General features: G+C 45.4%; 1 protein-coding gene across 8 annotated transcripts in view; it reads right to left on the bottom strand.

The window, feature by feature from the left end:
- DNM3 (dynamin 3) overlaps nt 1-23736 on the bottom strand; it is a 731348-nt gene that overhangs the window by 10368 nt on the left and 697244 nt on the right. For 6 of the 8 annotated variants that reach the window (XM_045297842.1, XM_045297844.1, XM_045297841.1 and 3 more), the window contains 2 exons: nt 22219-22445; nt 21112-21348 (listed from right to left, as the gene is read on the bottom strand). In XM_045297842.1, the coding sequence (XP_045153777.1) occupies nt 21112-21348; nt 22219-22445 (464 nt within the window). Of the gene's footprint in view, nt 1-15761; nt 16053-21111; nt 21349-22218; nt 22446-23736 lie in introns of those variants that run through there. The other 2 variants (XM_045297843.1, XM_045297845.1) reach the window with 1 other exon arrangement.

The following is a 23736-nucleotide window of genomic DNA, read 5'->3' as shown; positions in this document are numbered from 1 at the left end:
CAGCTCAACACATAACCCATCACTCCACTAAGGACTCCCAGACCAATCAAACCAGTGCTTACTTGGAATAGAAAAATAAATCCTCTCCCTACAGAAAGGAACTTGACCAATTCAACCCTTTTGGCAATTTCACGGCGGGGAAAATCCTCCCCAGTTTCCTTGTTTACTTGCGGTGGTCAGGTGCCGGAGACTCAGTCCCGAGACTCCTAGCGTCCCTCTGGACAACGGAACTAAACACCACCTGGTCTTGCCCTGTCCTCACAAATGTCCTTACGTTTGGGCCTATTTTCACACCTGCCCTTTGTTTAGCATTTGTTCGTTGTCTTTTAAAATGGCCATATGCATTTAACGCATGTCCTGAATCTTGAGCCTGCCACATATTTTGCTTTGATGGGAAGTTTCTCGAGGCCAGAGGTCATGTCCACTTCACTGATCTCATCCATTGCTTGGTATGTTGCTACAGACAATTAGCTTCTCAAAGTCCTCTTATTCACCTGCTGGAATTGCTATTCATCCTTCAAGACTCACCTATGGGAAGCTTTCTCTGAGCCTACCTTCCTTTCTCTAGACTGATACAGATGCTTCTGTAGCGGTGCATCCCATTTCTACGAGTAATTAACACATTGAATTCTAATGAGGTTTATATGTTTCTCTTCACTGATTAGAAATGAGCTTTGTCTTACTCGTCTTCAGTTCCAAGAGTCTAGCTCGGTGCTTGTCAGTCAGTCACTAACTGTTTGACAAATGACTAATTAAAAATTACTCCCGGGAAGTGAGAAACAGTTTATGAATGCTTGTGAGATCTACTTCATGATACACTAACAACTTGTTAGTAAATTGCTATGGTGGCTGAGATGCATCTCTCAGAAGCATCTGGCTTTTAGGTGTTTGGATGATAATGACGACTATCACCTACTGAATAACACAACCTTCTCTGCCTTCAGGGAGTTTGTCAAATAATCCTGTACTCTTAGCAATTAAACAATGATGGGAGGGAGCCAGAATTTGAACTTGAAGGGGGAAACTACCAGTTGGTTCAATTATCAGACTTAATTTGGGATTTTACGTGAAAAGAAGTGCATCCTAAGGTCAGAGTTCATGACAGGCAGGATACCATGTGGCATGATGGGGTGGAAATTGTTCTGTGCACATGTGATGACAGCCAAGAGAGAAAGGCATGCACACTGGGTTCTCTTCTGATTCTCCGATTAAATGCCACTCCCCAGTCTTTCCTAACTGCCCCTCAGGTTTCACCCTCCCAGTCCTCTACCCCTTCCTGCTATTTGTGGAATTCATAGCACTTACCGCTATTTGCAATGATTTCATAACTAGATTCTGACCAAGCTTGCTTCCTTCAACAGACTGCAAATTCCTTGAGAGCAGAGAGCATTTATTTTCTATTTACTACATGTATCTGGCATTTAGTATAATATGATTACAAGGCAGTCATGTTTTTTTTTGGATAATGGTCAACCAAATGAATGGCCCCAAAGTGCCTCCACAAAGATGTATAACCGGTTAGCGTGGAGACCAGGTCAAGGTGAGCAGGTCAAATGAGGCCAGAAATATGGTATAATGAGGCAGGTGACAGAGGCTAATTTGTGGCAGCATCCTTATATAAGAAAAGCCCTGGGCTAGCAGTCAAAAGATATGGTTTCTTGCTCCAATTATTAATTTGCACAATCTAATCCACCCAGTGTTTCTACGCTTCAGTGTCCCATGCGACTCAGACAGAGGGCCTGCACCATGTCTCCCAGTTACACATCACTGTATTCTTTATAATACACCCACTGTGTGGGTGCACCACGGGCGGGACATGGTGTTCAAGAACTCAGATTCAACTCCGTGGGAGAAGAGCAGAGTCAGACAGAGCGACATGCATTTTAAGCAGAAAACAGTGGCAAGATTCTGTAATTTGGACTCCGAAGGCATATTCTGGGATGCTTAAGAATACAGGAATGCCAGAAAGAGCAAATATGGTTTTAACCGCCACATATTCAAATGGACGTATTTAGAGGATGCAGGCCTGTGTGCGAGGTGAAGGGAACTAAGTTGAGGTGATGAGGACGAAAGGGAAGAGCCTGATGATGGGGATGGGGAACGGCACTTGACAGTTGCAGGAAGCGCCATTCCTCTCCCTGATCCATCGCTTGGTCTGTGCTGATGGGACAAGAGGCCATGAGGAATGGGAAACTGCAGAAAGGAGGCAAGGCAGGAGACTAGAATGTGTTCCAACTACGTGCCAGGCCTTTTATTTGCCTTGCTCAGCAGTGTCATGGACGGACTCGTATCTCCCCAATATATGTGTCGATGTGGCCCGGTCATGATGCTCAGGGCATTGGCAGTTGTGTCATGATGTGATCATCCCCCATGATGTGTGACCTGACATGATCAGCCCTGATCTGAAGGAATGGGATCAGGGTGGGATGCACTGGCTGTATTCAGGTCACATACCTGATCCAACCTAAGGGGAGTTTCCCTGGGGTGTGGCCTGCATCCCCTTTTGGCTTAGAAGAGAGAAATGGAGGGAGAAGTGAGCAGAGAGACGAACCTAATCCCTCCAAGAAAGAAGAGCCCAGAGCAGTGTGTCCTTTGGACCTTGCTTCCTATGCTGAGAAACTCCTAGAGCCAAGGGACCCACGGGAATGGCACCCACCTAGAGCAGCAGTTCTCGACCTGTGGGTCATGACCCCTTTTGGGGGTCTAACCACCCTTTCACAGGGGTCGCCCAATTCAAAACAATAGAAAAATTAAAGTTATGAAGTAGCAACAAAAATAATTTTATGGTTGGGTGTGTGGGGGGTGGTCACCACAACATGAGGAACTGAATTAAAGGGTCGCAGCGTTAGGAAGGTTGAGAACCAATGCCCTAGAGTCAGCATTCGGATTGAAGACTTCTGACCTCCTAAACTGTGAAAAAATAAAGTTCTGTTTGTTAAGCGCATCCCCTTGTGGTATTTCCATTACAGCAGCACTAGATAACAACAACCAGAGTATCCCAGAATTTAGTACGGTCTTTGAATCATGGGCCGTTATCCCCTACCTACTCACCCAATAAATTTAATGATAAGAAACAATGATTAATTTTGAGCCCGCTAAGGGAGAAAGACAGGCTCTCTACTCCTGTAAAGACTTAGTCTTAGAAACTCCTGGGCAGTTCTACCCTGTGCTAGAGGGTGACTCTGAGTTGGCATCGGCTTGATGGCAGTGTTTTTTGCTTTTGTTTGCCTTCAGTAAGGGTATTCCTAGGCCCTAGCGTTGAATAGGCACTGAATGAGTACCTGTTTGGAAAATAAATGATTGGTTCATTAATGATAGAACAAGGAAAATATATTTCCAACTTCTTTTCTCAAAAGAGTCATGACATTTAAGATATTTTTAGTTTCAGGTCAAAAAAACCCACATATAGGTGTGCTCAGTAACATGAAAATCTGAAACTAGAATAGGCCACCCTCCTGGAAGAAATGACTATAATTTTCTCTCTGAAACAATACCAAAAGCCCAGTAATCTATATGTAAAATTTTACCAGAAAGCAATTCAACAAGAACATGAACTTGTTCAGGTGTATTTTCTTAATAAGCAATGCTAGGATAAGTGCCAACTTCAACACAGGAAAACATTTAAGGTTTACCGTTCACGTTCATTTCACTGGTCCAGTTCCTAACCATTCAAAGAACATCCAGAGACACTCGCCCCACAAGACTGTTTTGGGCAAAACAAAGTTACTTGTTTTGTACCAAATTTTCCTCAGTGGATTTGTTTAGTGGCGAATTTCATTAAGTAACCCGCTGTATTGAGATGGAGCATCCTGCATCCCTTACGTGCTTATTGAAACACTGTGCTATATGTGGGCGGCTTCTGACTTTGATAGAGGAGCCATGCTTCTGCCTCCCAATCAAAGAGAAAGATGCAGGACTCAAAGTTGTATTTGTAGCTGCGGGGGATGGCCCATGTACAGTCTTTTAGACAATGACAAGTTTTGTAAGAGAGTGAAGTGCTCACACAGATTGGGTGGCACTGTGGGGGGACAAGCTGGGACTCCAATGATAGGAGACAAAGGGGCATTTTTTTGTCACCTCACTTAGTTCTCTCTCTTTTTTAACAGTTAAATTGCTTTTTTATATTTTTAATTGTTTTATTAGGGGTTTATACAACTCCTATCACAATCCATACATACATCAATTGTGTAAAGCATTTGTACATTCATTGCCCTCATCATTCTCAAAACATTTGCTCTCCACCTAAGCCCCTGGCATCAGCTCATTTCCCTCCCCCTCCCCGCTCTCCCCTCCGTCATGAACCCTTGATAATTTATAAATTATTATTTTGTCATATCTTGCCCTATCTGATGTCTCCCTTCACCCACTTTTCTGTTGTCTGCCCCCCAAGGAGGAGGTCACATGTAGATCCTTGTGATCGGCTCCCTCTTTTGAACCCACCCATCCTCTACCCTCCCAGTATCGCCACTCACACTACTGGTCCTGAAGGGATCATCTGCCCTGGATTCCCCTATTTCCAGTTCCTATCTGTACCAGTGTACATCCTCTGGTCTAGCCAGATTTGTAAGGCAGAATTGGGATCATGATAGTGCGGGAGGAGGAAGCATTTAGGAACTAGAGGAAAGTTATATGTTTCATTGTTGCTACATCGCACCCTGACTGGCTCATCTCCTCCCTGAGACCTCCCCGGTGGCCTATAAATGGGCTTTGGGTCTTCACTCCGCACTCCCCATCTCATTCGCTATCATAAGATTTTCTGTTCTGATGATGCCTGATACCTGATCCCTTCGACACCTCATGATTGCACAGACTGGTGTGCTTCTTCCATGTGGGCATTTTTGCTTCTGAGCTAGATGGCTGCTTGTTTACCTTCAAGCCTTTAAGACCCCAGACGCTATAGCTTTTGATAGCCAGGCACCATCAGCTTTCTTCACCACATTTGCTTTTTCACCTGCTTTGTCTTCAGTGGTTGTGTCAGGAAGGTGAGCATCATAGAATGCCAATTTAATAGAAGAAAGTATTCTTGCATTGAGGGAGTACTTGAGTGGAGGCCCAATGTCCATCTGCTACCTTAAAACTAAACCTATAAATATATGCACATAAATCTATTTCCCCATCCTCATATATAAATATATTTGCATATGTACATGCCTTTATTTAGACCTCTGTAAATGACTTCGTTCTCTTCTAAACATGAAATTCACCTGTTCTTTGGAAGTGTGGGTTCTGAGCGTCTGGGGTGGGAAGCCACTGTGAACACAGGCCAAGGAAGACTCTAAGAGGGGAAACTGCTTTGGAACAGCAGCAGATGGGCGAGAGGTGGGAAAGACCTTTCTTCTAGCTTCTTGTTTCCAGCTAGTATGACAGTGGTGACTGCAAAGGCTTATCGTTTTCTTCTTCTGCTACCTCTATTCCTTTTCAGAATGGGACACGGGGGTGAGCTGACGAAGTATGAGAGCTAGTCTGGTCCTACATAGTTCCATCACCTTCCTCTGGCTAGGCTTCCATCAAGATCTCATGACTCTTGATCCAGGGCTCTTCCATTGGGCAGTTCGACCGGCCCGTCCAAAGGCAGTGGTTCTCCAACTGGAGCATGCATCACAATCCCCCAGAGGGCCGCACACAGCCTTTCCGACAGGCTGGGAACACTGCTAACCAGCCTGAGATGGTGCTGATGTTGCCGGTCCTGGGATTGAGCACTGAGGACCGCAGCTCTCGGGTATAATAAATGATCTGTGACCTCCCTTTCTTAACATGCCAATGCATTTGACAGATAAAGCACAAAACAGAAAGTGCTGAAAAAATATGAGAAGGGAGGAAGAAATGGTTGCAGAAATAGCCTGATGGCTTTGAGAATTAGACTGCAGTACTGCTCAGATCAGCGTGGGGTTCATATGTGTAGACATTCGAGTAGTTTTCTTGTTAGTGACCACTAAGGCACTGAGGCACAGCTGCTTAGGAAAAACTTGCACTTGCTTATGGAAATGAAAATAAGTATAGAAAGTATATTTAAATCTGCATTCTAAATTCTCATATTTAAAAGGGGTAGACTTAAAATCCTTATTAATAAATTAACCAAGTTAAAAAGGGAAATGTGTAAAAAAGACATACAAAGGTTGATACTTCTAGCAGAGATAACTGCCTAGGAGGGCAGTTATTTGCATAAAAATGACATGCAAGAAAGATTTCTTTTATACCACAAGTCCTACTTATTAAACATAACTGCAGTGTAAGACTACAGTCCGGCTGTGAAAGCTGGACCCTGGGTAAGATGGAAACCTGTCAGAGAAGGAAAATGCATGTATTTCCCAGCGATTGATAGTAAGGTGGTGACTGCCCTTCAAATCTGGATCTGAACCCACCACTGGGGATCACCTCTCATTCAAACAGTAGACAGGCCACAAAGTAAACACAGATACTCGTGAAGAACTTCTTAAAACAGCCAACCCTAACAGACTAGAAGGGCAGCATTTGGCCTAAAACAAGGTCAGAAGGCAAGAAGGGGTGGCAACAAAGGGCGATCTGAAACAGGGGCCCCGGTAGAAAGGGTAGACTGGGGTCATACTGAGGGGGCTGCCACCCATGGCACCAGAGGAGATGGCTATAAATTGTTCAATCAATGTACAATGTTTCTGGGTAAGCTTGAACTATTGAATTGTGTGATATGTGGATTCAGTGCCAATAACAGTTTTCAAAAATTGTTCAGTCGAAAATTCCTTTGCTTGGTAAACCACAATAAAAAAAATTTTTTTTAAAAGATAATAAAATGACCTTGCAATTAAAAAAAAAAAAGGTCAAAGTCAGGAAACTTTGCAAGACTCCCCAAAACAGAGCACTCCCACTGAGTTCTGGCTCCCACAGGCCTCACTCTCAAAAGTTTAATGGACACATTGTCACATCTGGGCGCTGGAGGCATGAAAGACTCCAGGTTTCAGATAGCACCCTGCCCAACCTCTTTAGTGATGAAATTGGTTAAAAAAAATATCAAGGGTGTCACCTGCTACCTCCTTTCTTTTGGCTATATCTGATGCATTTCTTAGGAAATAGGAGAAAAGAAAAACCACTTGCTTGAGTTTTCTGAGATTCACAGAACCAAAGTGGACCCTGCTGAAGCACTCGTCTCTGGAGCGGCTAGTGCGGCCGCAGTGCGGCGCGGTGCACTTCCAGTAGCTCGGTGCCAGGCACCGAAAGGCCCTGCTTCTCTCCAACTCTCGTGAATGATTTAAACCTTTTTCTAAGTCTGAGGGATGCAGGCATGTCCTAGCATCTGATGAATTGATGTGAACAGGGATTACTGGGTTCATTTCCTAGCGTTGTCCACAGCACCGACAGAGGGCAGTGTTCTAACTAGTAGGTCAATAAGTAGGCTTGACTGTGCTGTTCAGGGCTGGATGGAAAGCCTCAAGCAGACTAGTGGCCATTGACTGGACAGCGGCAGAGGTGAAATGTTGAGGTTGGTTCTTAGGGTCCCGGACCTTCACTTCCTCTTGTGAATGGTGGCCGTAGGAGACCAGGCGTGGGACACAGCACTTTACACTTCGGCACTGTGTTTATAGTTTGCTTCTGATTTGGAGCATTCACTCAATAAAAAGGTTTTAGATATCTATAGAGTATGAGGTGTAGAAATATGCTGTTAGAAGTCATGATTTTGTCCACATAGGAGATACAATTATCGTCAAAAATACTATGGGATGCTATCTAGTATACTGTCTATGCTGCAGCCATTGTAACGGCTTATCCAAGGTGTATCTTATTATACATCCCAGCTGGCATTTCTTCCCCCTGTGAAAATGAACCCATGTTTTATACATAACTGAAGCTTAAGTTATAGGAAAGTGTGAATCAGTTCCTGAAATTTGATACAAGAACCTAAGGGCAAAAACAGTCCACAGTATTTATGTGTTCGTGCAAACATGTGCTAGTAAGTATAAAATAGTTTCTGAGATGAAAAGTAATGTTATCTGCTTTATCACACTTGCTTTAATTTGTCTTAATATCTAACTTAGATTTTACCACAAAGGAGTGGTACAGATAAACCCACTTATGTAGTGTGAAAAAAATGAACAAAGGAGCTTAAAGGCTGATTTGCCCAGATAAACTCTGCTAAGTTTTCTATTTGCAAAAAGATGTCTATTGATAGCCCTCACCCTGGCATGGTTATCAGTATGACAGATCAAGAGAGAAAGATGTGTTTTTAAAGTGGTTCTTAAAATACACCAAAATATTGGGTTGAATCCTAAACAGCTTTCAATTAAGCATTGCAAGACCATGTACTATGTGTTCTCACCATGCTGCAGTAAGCCCAGCTTTTATGCTGGGTGCTGTGTCAAGAGTCAGAGATACAATAGTGAAGGGCCTCATGCCCAGCTCTGAAGAAGTTTCTAGTCTGACTAGGAAGAGAGGCAAGTAAACAACACCAGGAGGAAGACCAGCGCTGTGACAGGACTGTGTGTGGGGACTTTCAGAAGCACCCAGCCTAGACCGGAGCCAGAAGGAGGTTGGAGGATTAGAAGGACTTCCAGAATCGATCAGAGGTTGCAAGGACTGGCGTTCCAGGGAGAGGAAATAGTAAGGGCAAAGCAAAGAAAGCCGGAAAGGGTACTGTCGGTTGGAGAAAGCAAGGGTTTTCGTTACCACAAGTGCCCAAACTACTTGTTTGTCCCACATCCTAATTCAGAATACAGGTAAAGGAGAGGATTTTTGTGTTAAATTCCTTGTCGAAAAAGCATCATTTTTCAGATTCATTAAAAAAAATAGCCTCTGCACTCTGCCATTGATCATCAGATAAGAAGGAGACAGATGCAAAGCAGCAGAAGTGACGAGGAATGCAGTGCTAAGAAAACTGTGCGCAGAGAAAGAATGTGATATTTTAAAAAGAGGTTTATAAGCACATGGCTATTGAACAACCCAGGCAGTATCCCCTTCTAATGATCCTTCCCTCCCTCCCTCTTCCTTCCTTCCTTCCTGCTTAGGCAATTCCCAAGGTGACTTCCAAGGACTTACAGTCTGTAGAAACTTAGCCCATCGAAGGTGGATGGAGTAAAATGATCTCTGACCCTCTTCTATTCTTCGGTCCACTTCTCTCTCCCTTCCCCCTCCCTCCCACCCGAGGCAGAAGGGGAGGCAGAAGGGGAGGCAGGCTCCTGCCACTTGGGCAATGCAGCAGAGGAAATGGAAGTGAGAGAGAGTGGGAAGGAGCAGCTGAGAAGTAGCTACTCATGGGAGTGAGAGGCAAGCTTACCCTCCAAGACGCACATGCCTTTGTCTTCATCAAGTCAAAGAGAAGAAAAAACAGAAGCGAGGATCGAGGAGGAAAAGGCAAGACTGAGTCTTTCTATGAAACGCTAAAATTCAGGTCTGCTTTGCGAAGACAGAAATTATTTTACACCCCTTTTCTGGGAGAGCACTGTTTCAGGCATGGGTGTGTGACATGGACTGGTTATGTTGTTACCTCAGAGAATGTAAGCAGGTGATTAGCAACATTGATAGAAAAGTTAAGCTTCCAACGGTCTCTCTTTGTTTTAAACAGACAGACAGACAAAAACAAAGCAAAACAAAAGCGCACGAGGAATCTGACTTGGAAAAGATTCATGTTGCATCAACATTGCATTTCTGCTTGCCCATGACCCTTTGTGAACGAGAGACCGATTTTAAATGCACCACCTGCTGTCTTTCTGGTCATTTCTATCAGTCCAATTGGCACAAATAGAGACAAAGTGCTGCTGTTTACGAATGACAAGTCCAGGGATTAAAAAAAAGAGAAAAGAATTCCAGCAGGAGGAGCTCTAACATGCCTTAGCGCACAAATGTTGAAAACCATTTTAACGCAAACAGAGAGGCAGTGTGCCCTGCAAGCTGCCATGTCCATGAGCAAAGATGTGACTCAGTCCGATGAAATGCCTACTGCAAAGCCAAGTGATGGGACCGGAGAGACAGCGGGGCCCACGCCTTCTCTCTTCACGCTCCTCAAGCAGTCAGTTAAACTGGGCTAGCTCTTTAAAAAAAATAGTGCAAGGTGGGAGGGAAGCAAAAGGCTGACTTCTGGATAAGTCTAGAAGCTAGTCTTTCCTCCTCCAAGGGCGAGGTTGTCTTTAAAGGATTCTCCTACTGCATTTTGTGCATTTTGAAGAGGGAATTTTCATTGTTGGCTGGCCATAAAACCCCCCAAACTCCCTGCCACTGAGTTCATGCCAACTCCCAGTGACCCGATAGAGCAGGAGAGAACTGAAACCCTAACTCTTTATGGGAGTAGAACCCCCTTATTTCGCTCTCAGAGCTGGCTGGTGGTTTTGAAAAAAATGACACTACCAGGGCTCCTCTGTTGGTTGCGGCACTAGCAAACGCCTGAGGGCCGTCACCTTCACTTGGTGGCTTGCTGGGAGACTCCTTTTAAAAACAAGAGAAATGCCGTATTTGTAAAATGTGGTGCTAAATGGGTAGGGAGTAATCATAGATCTCCTGGGCCATATAAAGAGTCTGCAGAAAGAATTAGGGCTTTCTAACACACACACACACATCAACTGGGACACAAAGAATTCGCTTAGGCAAACAGGGAGGTGTGTATGAATTTAACAGTGATTCGAGCTGTAGGGCAAGCCTTTCCATTCCGGATGGTGGGGTGGAGGTTGAACACAGGACGGTCAGAATTACTTAACCTGAAGGAAATTTTCAACCAGCCCCTTTTAATCTCTTGCCAGCAAGAAGTCAAACTTTTGTTTTACACCTTGATGGTATGCCCACATTTTAAACTTTTATACAAGCTCCTACAGAAACTTTAACTAGACCAATTCAGACCAAGAGTCACTAAATAAAGCTAGTCTAGACGGAAAAAATCTATGAAAACCATATGTCTTTTAGGCATCTGTCTTACAAAAACTGCCCTCATCCTAGAGAAATAGTCTACAAAATATGCTTTCAGGAAAATACTGTCGTAGTGATCAGAGGAGCCTGCGCTTGAAAGATGGCTGGGCTCGGAGAAACGAAAGCTGAAGGGTTTATAAATGAGTGGCTTTTGTCTCCATTGGGTCTTAACTGCTAGTCGACAGCCCTGAGAGAACAGGCAAGGGCAGAGAGCATCTAAATGCTGATTATTCTAGAAAGAATTAAGAGTGGTTACCGTTTTGCTCCTATAGGACCAAGCTGAACTCAAAGCTACTTTCTCACCCACCAGTGTCTGTTTTTGAAAAATGCTGTACGTGGATGAGGCCCAAGCACCACAACATTTTCTTCTGATAACCTCATCCTGCTAGCCTGCAGACACAGGGAGGAAGGCAGGTGTTGGACCTACGTACCTGAAGGCAGTCTGTCCGGTGTAACTGGGGGAGGGCCCAACTGAGAGACCAGGGCCCCCTGAAGGGCAGGGCTCCTCAGGAAGGTTGTGGTGAGCATGTTGTTTTCTAAAGCCTTGCTTTTCTAATGCCACGTTGCTTTCTGAACTGGGGACACTGATGAGGGCTACCTTCACTATCACAGCCGCACATTTCGACACCTCAAAAAGCACTTTTAGTTAATAAATGGCATGCAACGTGGGAAAGGCCAGAAATGCCAACTTTAATGTGAAAAGTGACATTTTAAATGAAGACTGGAGAATCGGTGGAGACAGTAGGTGGAAACGAAATTGCACAGGTTACTTGTGACCCTCAAAAATATTTTGCTCAAAATTCTTGCTCTTCAGCGATGGCTGCTCTGGGACAATATAATCCGAAGTAATGGCCATTGGCCCAAGCACACCAGAGTGTCATTCAGTTCCCTAGAAAACTGGATGGACAATATAGTTTCAAGAGCCTTCTGTGGAGAAGACAGCCTGGGTTGGAGGAGGTGGGTACAGAAAAAGCAAGGAATTCTGTATTCAGTCATACAGCAATGTTTTCAGGAAAAAGCGAGAACCAGTATTTCCACATGTTTATTCAAAGAGAATGCGCTTTAAAGTGGGTTTCAACAAACTATGTAGTTTTCAAGTATTAAGTGTTAAGATACTGATGAGCTAATGAAGAATGTTTGAATAGTAAAACAAATCAAGCAATCATGTCAATACTACCCATTTTAGATTCATAAATGGAATGATAGGGCAGTAAGTAAGTTAATCAAAGCCTATTAATGAACCAGAAGAATTTTTCCAGCCCATCGGTTTTAGTCCTGAATACCCGGATGCTACTATTATTAGGGCTAAAACCATAAGTTCACTTTAACTCAACTGATATACAGAGAATGGATTTTATTTTGACCCCAGGCCTAGGTCTGTGGAGGGAAATCACTGCAGTGGTTTTTCTAGTTAGCTTACTTATTTTTCTCTCCCAAGAGGTGATGACTGAGGTAAAATTTACCTCGTATGAAATTTTATTTGTTATTAAAACATTTTCCAAAGCTCCTGAGGAACAAAAAGCAATTCTAATTGTTTTTAAGCAAGTAGATGGTTCTTTCCATTTTTACAGCCTTTTCTAAGAGAGTGGTGGACCAATGGTGCTGATTTATCTGGCCAAGACCCTGGAGCACAATCCTAAGGGCAGATTTACCTGTAGAAAAACAATGAATTCACTCTGAAAACTCACTTTGTGAATAATCCTAATGTTAGAGCAAAAAACCCACCCCATCCAGACTCCGGAGTTTTGAAATGCCTGGCCTTATTCTACATGAACGACACAGATCGGTCAATCTCGTGAGTGAGTCTATCTTGGGGGCGACTGTGTCCACTCTGTCCCACACCCCCATTGCCACGTGTGCTTTACTCCTGACGCCGGGTCCCCAGCAAACTCGCTGGACCGTGCTTGCTTATGAGCTGCAAGCGTTTCCTTCCTTCTTTATGTTTTAAAACTTTTTATTGGGATCTGAGTGACATGCTGATCTTTTGGGATCAGCGACATACCCCAAGTGAGTCCGCCATATTTAAGTAAACAGACTGAAAGTGAATTTAGTTGATGTTCCCTCATAAAAATCTGAAACCCAATACAAGTAACACGTGGTGGGGCAACTGGCATGCTGGGCTTTATGTAAAGTAAGGCTTTCCAGGGGCAAGAACCCCGATCCTACTCAGAGCCGCTTACGGTCTTCTTGCACAGCCCTCCCCTCCCCTTGGATTTTTAAAGCTGCTCCTGATATTTGGGGGCGCTCGTGTGATGGTCTAGCTAGTTGGTGGCAATCCAGGTCTCTATTCTCCCTCTACATGGATTCACAGCTCTAGTAACCTGCCATGACCCCTTGGACCCAAAAAGAAAGAGAAAACTGGACCGTGTTCCTAGATTTCTTGCACACCCATTGGGTTCCCAGTGAGCTCAGCAAGAGGAGTAGTTATTCCTTTTCCAATTGCTAGGGTTTAAAATAACCTCGAGCTGCAGGGAGGGCACTGTTGATTTCATTAAGGTTAGAACTCTCCGGGTGTTTTAATCGGAGCCAATTGCCTTGCCATTAACTATGATTAATTAAGAGTGTCACTATGATTCTGACGGACAGCGGCCCTACAGGAAGATCAGAACTGCCCAGAGAGGGCCCAAGGCTGTAAGTCTCTACGGAAGCAGATGGCCCGTCGTTCCGGGGTCCGAACCACAGACCTTTCTGATTAGCAGCTGAGCACTTAACCGCTGCATCACCAGGACTTCTGAACTCAAAAAGAGGAGGGGACGTTTCCTAGTGCTGATGGAAATAGCAACAAAATAGTTCAAGAAATTCAAGAACTTGCTTTTTTCTTTTTCTTTTTTGCTTATCAAGTGGCTGTGATGTCTGAAAAGCAGCCAGACGGAAACGCGAACGCCAAGCCACGGTGAGACTGCCCAACTCTCTTGTGGTGTTAGGCTGCGCCCTATGTGGAAATGCTTTCCTTTTGGTCAGAGGTGCCAAGTGATCCCCATTTCCTCTGAACACTCAGAAAATGGCATTAGTGCAATGCTGGGCCTCGCACACCCAGGACCTTTCCGCCACGGCCCCCACCCCACGTTCAGCATCTTGGCCAGAACTAAAAGAGCCGTATTCTTTTGGCAACAACATTTGGTAAGCCAGATGGATTTCATCTGGCAACTAAAGGGTGTCAATATGTGTTTAGCGTCAGCGGTTCCCCCTGACAATGCTTACAATATGCTGGCATGAATACTCTAGGGAACTTCAATGTCAGGCGCTTTAAAAGTCTCCATTTAAGCAGCAATAAAGTTATGACAAGCAGACAAAACCCACCCCAACCCTCAGCTAAATCCTTCAACTCCCTTCTTGGGTTGCTGGAGGTGCCATTCAAGGCGGCCCGTGGAGTGAAAGATGCAACATAGAGATTCTCATGCTTAAGGCCTGCCTGTTACGGGCTAAAGCGTGGGTTAGTGTTTGGTTCTTTTATCTCTCATAGAACGGATAAGTCCCAGAGAAAAGAACAGGTCCCCAGCACCCATTCTTGTCACTTGGTGCTTGCATACCAACTAGAGGTGAGAGAGACATAGATCAGGCTGGGTCATGAGTCTCTGGTCATTTAAAAACCCAGCGTCAAACCCTCGTGGTCTGACGAGGAAGGGTTTCCCTGGCGGACTGTTCTTTTCTTAGAGTGAAGCAGCTCAACGAGGGCAGTGAAGAGACAGACGGACCAGCTTGGGTGTGTATCAACGAGACTGCGTCTGCTTATGCTGGGCAGAAGTTTTTGGTTTTCCTCTGGACTCTGAGCTGACATCACATTGTATATATAGGAACATTCAGTAGATTCCAACTGGTGACAATTTGCTGCTGACCGGCCACGGAAGAACAATCATCATTTGTGCATTTTTCACTGGCCCCTCTGCCAGGTGCCTGTCCTCCTCTATCGATCAGGTGAACCCCAGGGCAGGGCTGGGCACCCTGAGCTCAGACAGGCTTTCCCTCCCGCAGTAACACGTCAGAGCTCCGAACACCATTTGGAGACCCTCAGAGTAGGAGTCCCAGAGCTCTGTGCGCTTATTTGTCATGGGACATGGAAGCAGTTGTGTTTGGTTAACTTCATGCCAATTTCCACTGGACTAACAGTGGCGCATTGTTATATTTACAGCCGCCTGTCTGCATTTACATGGCTTCTGCTTTGCCTGATGTATGACACACACCCCCTCCTGACACTTAAAAATGTTCTTATTACCCTCCTCCAACATCGGATGTTTGGAAAAGTAAGGGACACACTGAAAACAGAAGGGCAACCTGGAGTCTACCTGCCACAGCTGCACAGCTCCGCAGGCTGACCTCCTGCACACTTGCAGTTCTGTCCCGGGGCTCGCCCAAAGAGACTGCCAGTCACTCCCCACTGCGGCAGGATGGAGATGTTTGTGCACGGCAGGCGCAGGCTTGCTAGACCCAAGGAGGGAATCACCACCCTAACTTTACTTTCACTTAAACCAGATTGAGACCAAGACCTGAGAAATGAGAGAGCTTGACTTTAAACGTTGATTCACCTCAGTGAACTATTACGTTACAGCCGTAATCATAGTGGAATTCCAATGAAGCTTTTGATGGGATATATAATTGAGGAGCTTACATGCAATGGTTTCTTTAGTAAAGCTGCATGCGGCGCCAATTTCTATGCTCATGAAAGCACGGTGAGCATCACAGCAGCTCATGTTCAACCTGCAACACACTGCTAATGACATTGGGGGGGCGGGGGGGATTTGTCTCAGGGACAAATTTTGTCACATGGTAGCCTGGTGAGGTGATGGCATATTATGAACAAGAAAGAGCACCCAGAAGTTGTTTTGATTCTTGGCAGTTATACTTCAAAAGCAATTTTCTTGACTTTGAAATCCAGTTGCTAAAAATAAAAGCTGTTCCCTCAATGTCAGAAGAATACCTAAGTATGAATTTATTTGTGCTTGAAAGGGGAGGACAGCTAGGGGGACAGAAAGCTCATGGCTGAAAGCAGAATTCATCCTTGGTCCAAGTAACACCCGGTGGCTAAAAGCAGTCATAGTTCTAGAGGGCCGCTGGGATGGGAGTAGCCAGAGAGGTTCCAGGACACGACTGAGGGGTGATCAGACACGGGCTAGTCACAGCCGTTGCTTAATTGTCCGTGTGCCCCCCGCCCATGACTTCAGGGCTCGGCGGCTTCATCCTTCACGGCACCAAACCTTGATGTTGGGGATGCAATGACACACTCATAAGAATCATGGGGTGGGCTTATTCTTACTCAAAATTTAGGGGACTGGCTTGTCAATCAAAACAAGGAGACCTTATCCCTAAGTGAAAGGGATTGTGCATTCCCTGTCAATGACATCAGCCCAGAATGCTAGGAAAGAGAGAAAGAAAACACTGCAGGCCACCAGAGCGCAGATACTTAAGGTGGGATCCCACCACATTATAAGGAGCATCGAATGGTGCCTAATCTCTGAAAAGAAGAAAAAAGAAGGGTATATTAATTGGCTGCTTGCGTCGAGCAGGGGTGGGGCTCTGTGTCCAGCCTGTGGCTATCGAATGTCTGTGAACACCTGTACCAGCTAACATCATACACCTCACCAAAGAGAGGCAGGTTCAGCCCTCACATTAGGTGTGGGTTAATGACATGTTTGGCCCGTGAATGATATTATAAAGATCCAGAGGCCCTTGGCAGAAAACAGGTTCCCCACCCCTGATGTTGAGGGACTGATATGTTTCCAGGGGTGGCTGATTTCAGAGGAAATGACTGAGCATGTGGGACTAGGGTGAGACACTCCACGGGTGCCTGTAAGGTCATGGATCGGGGGTAGTGGGAAGGCCCGCCCGAGTCCCCGTGTTCACAGGAGCTGTCCACGCAGTGCGTGCGGGGCATCAGCTTCCCCATGGGGCTCCCCAGGGATTCTTCCAAGGAAACTGCTGGTCTCCATGGTGCGTGTGTCACAAGGTGAGTGGGAACAAAGGGCAAATCTTTGGTATGGATTTTTTTATCCCCCCTTTTTTTGTTTATATAATGACACCAGCAGACGTGGTGAACACTGTGGCTAAAAGAAAGTAGTGCCATTTGTCTTCTTGTTTTGTTTTGTTGTTGTTGTTGTTATGTGGGTGGAGTAAATGATGTTTGTATTTCCTTGGATGGAGACCCTTCCTCCTACCCCTGTCCCCTTTCGACCACTGCAAAACAGCGTATTTCAGGGAAAGGAGGGAAGAGAAGACAAGCGAGGGAGACAGTGCCAGAGTCCACTGTTGCCAGGAAAAACACACTCTGAGTCCGTTCATTTGGTCTGTTAAATGTCAAAGGCTGTGGTTCCTAATTAGCTAACTTTAAGAAGCTGTAATCCAAAGTAACGACCTCAGCCCTCAAGTCAGTGTCTGATGAAGATTAGGAGCTTCAAGTTAGAGAAGAGGGCCTCTTAGGAGGCAGTGCAAAAATTCACGGCAGGCCGGGGTTTCCACACAGGCTGTTAGCCCTTCAGAGAGGCTGAGTGGGGAGGTGAGGGAAGGTGGCAAGCCAACTATTCCGGCGGTAGGAAATTCTCCACGAATCACGGGTATGTGCACACTCAACTTCCAAAGGGCAGAAGCATCCGCACTGGTCCTGCCAGGGATGGAGACGCTCTCCCAGGTAAGGTGGAACTAACTAGAACAGGCATGGCGTTTGCAGCGCTTCCAGCTTGCTCACTGGAAGGCTCCATGCACATAAACCAGAAAGCTTGAGCAGCTGAGAAAAGCTGGGCCAAGAACGGCTCCACCTTCCCCCCCAGCCCCCCTTTCCTCTGCCTTCATATTAGAATGGGGAGAAAGCACACCCCAGTTGTTTAGACGCGCATTTGTAAGTGCTTTGGTTACCTTCGAGTGGTTAGACTAAGATCATAAACGTTTTAGACAAAGCTGGGATCATCCAGGAGAACACTAGGCACAGGCTGAAGGGCAGACCCCTTTGCCTCTGAACGTTCAGTTCCTGTCTTTGTCATATTAAAGCCCAACAGGGAGCCAGCAGCACACCGTTTGTGCGCTCTTGTCACGTTACCAGTTTCTGGTTTCAGATAAAAGAGGAGAAAGGGCCCTTAAGAAAGCAAAGAACTTTAAGGGAAAAAAACAAGCCATAACAAAAACACCCCAAACTTCCTTCTCAGAGAGCGAAGGGTTGCTTTCTTGAGGATGATGGATAAGGGCATTTCAACAGTTTCAGCTTTTTAATAGAGAAAAGGGAGGCAAATCATGGTGGGAAAAGATACTATATAAATAAATAGAACAAGTTAACGCTTCAGCAAGAAATTCCCTACACTTCTTTCTTTCTCTTTTGCTTTCTTTCATTTCCTCTCTCTCGCTCTCTGCCTCTCTCGCTCTCTCTTTTGAAATCTTAAACCTCATTTCTGGCTTGCATTTGGTAGGATTCCTGCTCTGGCTTTTATTAAAAACAGACTTTCTGCGGTCAGAATTCTCCATCTAGAGCTAGACTTTAATGGGCATACGGATCCTGATAGTCTTCCTCCATTTCTCTCAGGTGCCGCCCCCGCCCCCACTTCACAGAGGGATTTCCCTCACTGTGTGCTGAACTGGCACTTATACTCAAAGACTCAGCACACAGCAACAAGCTTTCTCCTCTTTTATTCCGCATTCCCCGTCCAGCTTTAAATCTGGGAGCCTTTGCAAGGCGAGAGCAAGTTAAGCTTCAGCTCTAGCCTGCAAATAGTTGAGAATCTTTAACTAATGCAACTGTTGTGCTCTCAGTCTCCAAATGCAGGTGGGCTGACCTGGTGGCTTTCCTTTCCAGCTTTGCTGCTGGTGGGCCAGTGGGGCAGGCTCCTGCGCCCCCACAGGAGAGCTTAGAGAGACCAAGGACGTCTCCATCCTGCTTAACAAATCATTTTACCACTCCAAAGATGATCTTTTTTTTTCCCCCCCTGAAGGGCTTCTTGCAGGTAAGCCAGCTTATCTGAAACCAAGACGTAAAGCAGCCAAGCAAGCAGGCAAAACATGCATGTTCATTCCAGAACACAGGCACCCCCACCCCAATACCCCTGCTCGGGTTCTTTTTCTTATAGTGAAACAGACAAAAGAGCTGACTTCTAGGCTCCTGACAGGACTCGGCCTTCCCACTCCCCCCCCCCCCCCTTGCTGCCATCCCTCCCGGGCACAGTGGCAGACACTGTCCCAGGCCACCTGAGGGTTTATAATCCTATGCTGGAGCTCACCCTGAGCAGGGCTCAGTGCTCAGATGCATGTTTTTCCCACACAGGGGAAAGACTTTCGACTAGTGTAGCCCTAGAGGTCCTCGGGAGGGTATCTGCCAGTGTCTGAAGCCATTTCTAGTTGTCACAGCTGGTGAGTAGCAGCAGGGATGCTGCTCAGAGGCCAACGATGCAGAGGGTAGACTCCTACAACAATGACCGATCTGGTCCCAAATGGCAGCACTGCCAGGGTTGGGGAATCTGCGGTCACGTTAGGAGCCTGGGCTCTTGAGGCAGACTGCTTGGCATTCAATGCCCCCTCCGTTATGGGCTGGTTGAGCAGTCTGGGGCAAGCTGCTTAACTTTCACAGCTTATCTGTACAGTGTGGAATAGTCATCCATCTTGTCGAGTCATTGTGAACATTAAATGGAAAAGGTCTATATAAAGCCTGTAGGAGGGTGCCCAGCATGTATGAAGAGCACAATATGTGTTTGTTATTGTTATGACCATTTTTACTATGAAGTTTAGCTCCATTCCAACTCTGATGTAAGTCAAACCTGTTAAGCTTGGAGAGGGAAACATGCCCATATTAAGAGTACATAGTCCTCCTTGACGTGGACAAAACCAAAAAACACTTAGCAGAAACCATTGTGCTTTACAGCTTGTTAAACGGTTTCTCATATGATCTGGACAACGGCTCTGCTGTTGAATTTTCTCCACTTCATAGATGTGGATTCTCCTAGGGAATAAGCAGATTCCAAATCTGCTACTCCTCAAACACCAGGCTTTGTTTACTAGTTTAAGATCCTACTTCCTTCTCGTTACACATTAAAACAAACAAACCTGAAGATCACAATGAAGTGTAGACACAGTAAGGAAAAGGTGAGGAGACTCGGCCTTTCTGGGGGGGCGGGGTGTGGGGGGCATCTTGAAAACCCAAGTCAATTCTGTTTTTATGGTACATGGATCTTAGGGTTCTTCCATGGAGTGCAAGAATATGTTTTAATCCTCTGAATTGCTTTTCTAGATCATTAACTTTTTGCATGGGCAAATTGCCTTTCCTTAAAAAAAAATATTTTTTTCCTACTTGGAAACAAGCCCAACCAAAGTTAATTCCTTCTAAATGAAGATTCACAGATCATGCACACTGTATATGTCTTGACAATGAATGAATGGGAGGTGAGAATCTTGCAAACTGCATTTATTTGTTTGCTGTCTTGTTTCACAACTAGGCCTGAAAAATCGCTGCGTTTCATTGTCAGAATGCATTATTCAAATGCATGCTGTTTTATGTCTCTCTGTATCAGTGGTTCTCAACCTTCCTAATGCCGCGACCCATTAATACAGTTCCTCCTGTTGTGGTGACCCCCCAACCATAAAATTATTTTCGTGGTTAATTCATCACTGTAAGTTTGCTACTGTGATGAATCGGGGGACCCCTGTGAAAGGGTCGTTCAACCCCCAAAGGGGTCACAACCCACAGGTTGAGAACCGCTGCTCTCTATATTAGGCAATTGTGCACAGCAGTCATTATGTGTAATGTTAAAATTTGAACCCATGCTTTTGTGTTTGTTTTTAAACCACTGCAGCTCAAACAGCCAGCGTTCACCCGGGCTACATCAACGTTAGCAATGCTGGGCTGAAGAACTATAGCTCAGAAGGCAACTGGGGAATATTCCTCGAAGCCGGTGGTTTTCTAGAATTCCTTTGGTAATAGAGCAGGCCGGCCCTTAGTCCCCGACACTTTCCTGCCCTGTAGAGCACGTGTGCCACCACTCAGCCTCTGCTCTTTTGTTTCAAAGCCCGCAGTCAAGTTCGACAAACAGCTGCCAAAATGACATTCGTTTGGGTCCAGTTTTCTTTGTTTCCATTTTGTGTGTGCCCATCGCTAAAGGGGAGGTTTTCCTGACTACATATTGGTCTTTACCTGCTTTCACAGGTTTCGCGGTTTCCCCGTGATCCCTGTCTCGGGTGAATATCGCAAACATGCCTAATGCCATCTTTGCCATGTTCTGTTTTGTCTGTCATACTATGAGAAGAGAACCAAAAAGCCTCCCGCCACGTCTTTACTCCTCTCCTTACCTGGGAACACTGGGCGGGGCCCTTGTGGGCCTTGAGGGGACTTGAGGAGGGGCCCCAAAGGAGTCGCTGCTGTTGGGGAAAGGAGGTAATGGGCCTGGGCGGAATGGGACTGGGGGTGCCCCAGAGTGCGGGCCCGGAGACGGGATGGCAGGAGCTGGTCCTCGGCCGGATGTGGGCCTCGTGAGGGGAGCACTTAGTGTTGGCCTCCTTTGGGTTGTGGGGCTGGGAGGGGGTGACCTGAAAGAGAGACAAGCAGCAAATTTGTCCACTCCTACTTTGTCAGCACGCTCATTAAACAACAGCAGCAACAACAACAAAAGGATGAAAACCCAATGTTATAACTTTCTAGCTTATGACTTTAAAAAAAGATTGGTTTTTGACCTAATAATTCAGACACATGCTTCAAAGGTCAAAGGCATGAAAGAGGGGGTGTGGGGGGTGGGGAGTAACAACAACCAGGACAAGAAGAAAGTGTTCTGAAATGGGCTGTGGCGAGGATGCCACAAATCTTCTTCTGCTTCTTTTTTAATCATTTTATTAAGGGGCTCTTACAGCTGCTATAACATTCCCTACATCCATTACAGATCTTCTTAATAGGACTGAACAATTAAACTGTGTGATATGTGAACTGTATGCCAACGAAAGTGTTTTTTAAAGGCCCAAAGGAGTAAATGGTGAAGGGTAAGTTCCCTTTGCCCAGCCTTCATTTGTGGGGAGATCCCCAATAGCAATTCTGTGTGCACCCTTTAAACTGCAGTCTACCCGTAGACCCATGTCTATTTTCTCTCTGAATATGAATCCCCCTTTTTTGGTACATAAATGATAGCCCTTCATGTACACTACTCACCTTACTTAAAAAACAAAGCAAAACTTGAACCTAACTATAGTTTCATTGTGACATTTGGAGAGCCACTCTCCTTTTTAATGGTTGTATGGTATTCCGTTATAAGAGAGTTGGTGTATGTATAGTTTGACTCTCACTCTGGGACTTGAATCTCTCCTTTTCTTCCTCTTCTTTAGGTTCATCCTAGCTTAAGAAATCTTCCTTGGAATGTGATACTGGATAGGGTTAGTGGTCCGTGGGAAGCGTGGGGATCCTGTTCCTACCTGCGAGAGTGCTGTAGCCAGGAGTCATCCACCGGAGGCGGTGCGGGGGTGGACACAGTGGCAGTGTTGATGTCACCAATGATCACGAGCGCTTCTTTCAGGGCTTGGTACATTCTGAGCATCTCGTCCCGGTGCTGGGCCTGCTCAGCAGACTCTTCCATCAGAGTATTTTGGTCCTCTGACGAATACAACTGTGCTAGAAGCTCGGAATTTATGAACTCTTTCACCTGTCAGAGCACCACAGAGAAATAAAGGTGGGAATGAATGAGTGAGTGAACGGTCTACACGTGGCCGAGAAAGCAGAGCCGTGGGTCCAAGTCTACGACTGTCTAGTCTATGAAGGAGGAAGCACTGTGCATCTGGTCATTCTTAGTTCCTTCATTATCACCCACCCTATCCTAAGTACTGGTGCCAGTAAAAGTGTTTCCTCTGTCACAGGCTGCTGAGAAAAGGAACTTAGATTAGTGGAGGAGAGGGCCAAACCCGCCATCACTACAACAGGGCCAGTTGGCTGTGCAAGGCAGGTCAAGGCAGCTTGGCCTAGAGAAGTGAGAAGGCAGCGTAAGGCAAGCATCGGCATTAGGAGCGAAAGGAAAATCGTGACATTTAAAAATCTATGTAATAACGTAGGTTTTTCAAGTCTTGCACTCCCATTCCGTGACCTAGTTTTTATCTAAACCACTGGACTAAGACCCAGGGTTTCAGTGTTCAGAAGTCTCAAAAGTGGGATTAGAACCAAGAGTGAATATTTATTAACTATAAAACCTTTCATAGTGTGCAGGTTGCTTTGCAAAGGGAAGAGAGGTTCTTGCTGCTCTCCTTCACTGAACTGCAGTAAAAGCTAGCTCACAGTGACAGCAGCTAACACGAGAGGCCTCACAGTTAACATCGGTGGGAAAGGCAAACTAGGGACAACAGCTAGTGGACTTCAGGGTCATTTTGTAGCAGGATAAGCACTGGGAGGATGTCTATGGTTTTGTGTAAATCTCAGAGAGAGAGTACCAGTCACCATATTTCATCAAATCTAAGCTGACATTGACTTTATGTTTTTATGGATAAGGCCTTATTGTGCCCTTAAAAACATTACCAAATAAACTGGGCCATGCTTTCACAAAGCCAAGATGTCACTGAATTTCAGAAGCACTAAAGGAGTGTTCGAATCAAATAAATATGGATATGTCTCTGGTGCCTTCCTAAGTTATGTGATTTAATTCTTACCATGCACCTATGAAAGAAACAGGACTGTTCAGTGTTATGGATGAAGAAACTAAAGTTCAGAGAGCTTAGGAAAAAACAATGTGTTTGTAAGCATCATTATGTTAGTGTAGCAAGTGAGTCAACTAACTTGAGTCTGTAAATAAACCAATTTTGATCTTATAGTTTCTTTGTTAAATGATAAGGTTGACACTTATCCAGAGTCTCTGGGTATCTCATAAGGAAAGGCTAAATTCAACCCCAACCAAGCCCATTATCATTGGGGTGACTGGTGATGATGGTGGTCCCAGTATGTGTGAGTAG

Source organism: Echinops telfairi, unplaced genomic scaffold (genome assembly GCF_000313985.2).
Source record: "Echinops telfairi isolate 266 unplaced genomic scaffold, ASM31398v2 ScPeMD7_7424;HRSCAF=8462, whole genome shotgun sequence".
NCBI lineage: Eukaryota > Metazoa > Chordata > Mammalia > Afrosoricida > Tenrecidae > Echinops > Echinops telfairi.
Note: the sequence above shows the minus strand (reverse complement) of the source record. Positions and strands in the feature narration are given on the sequence as shown.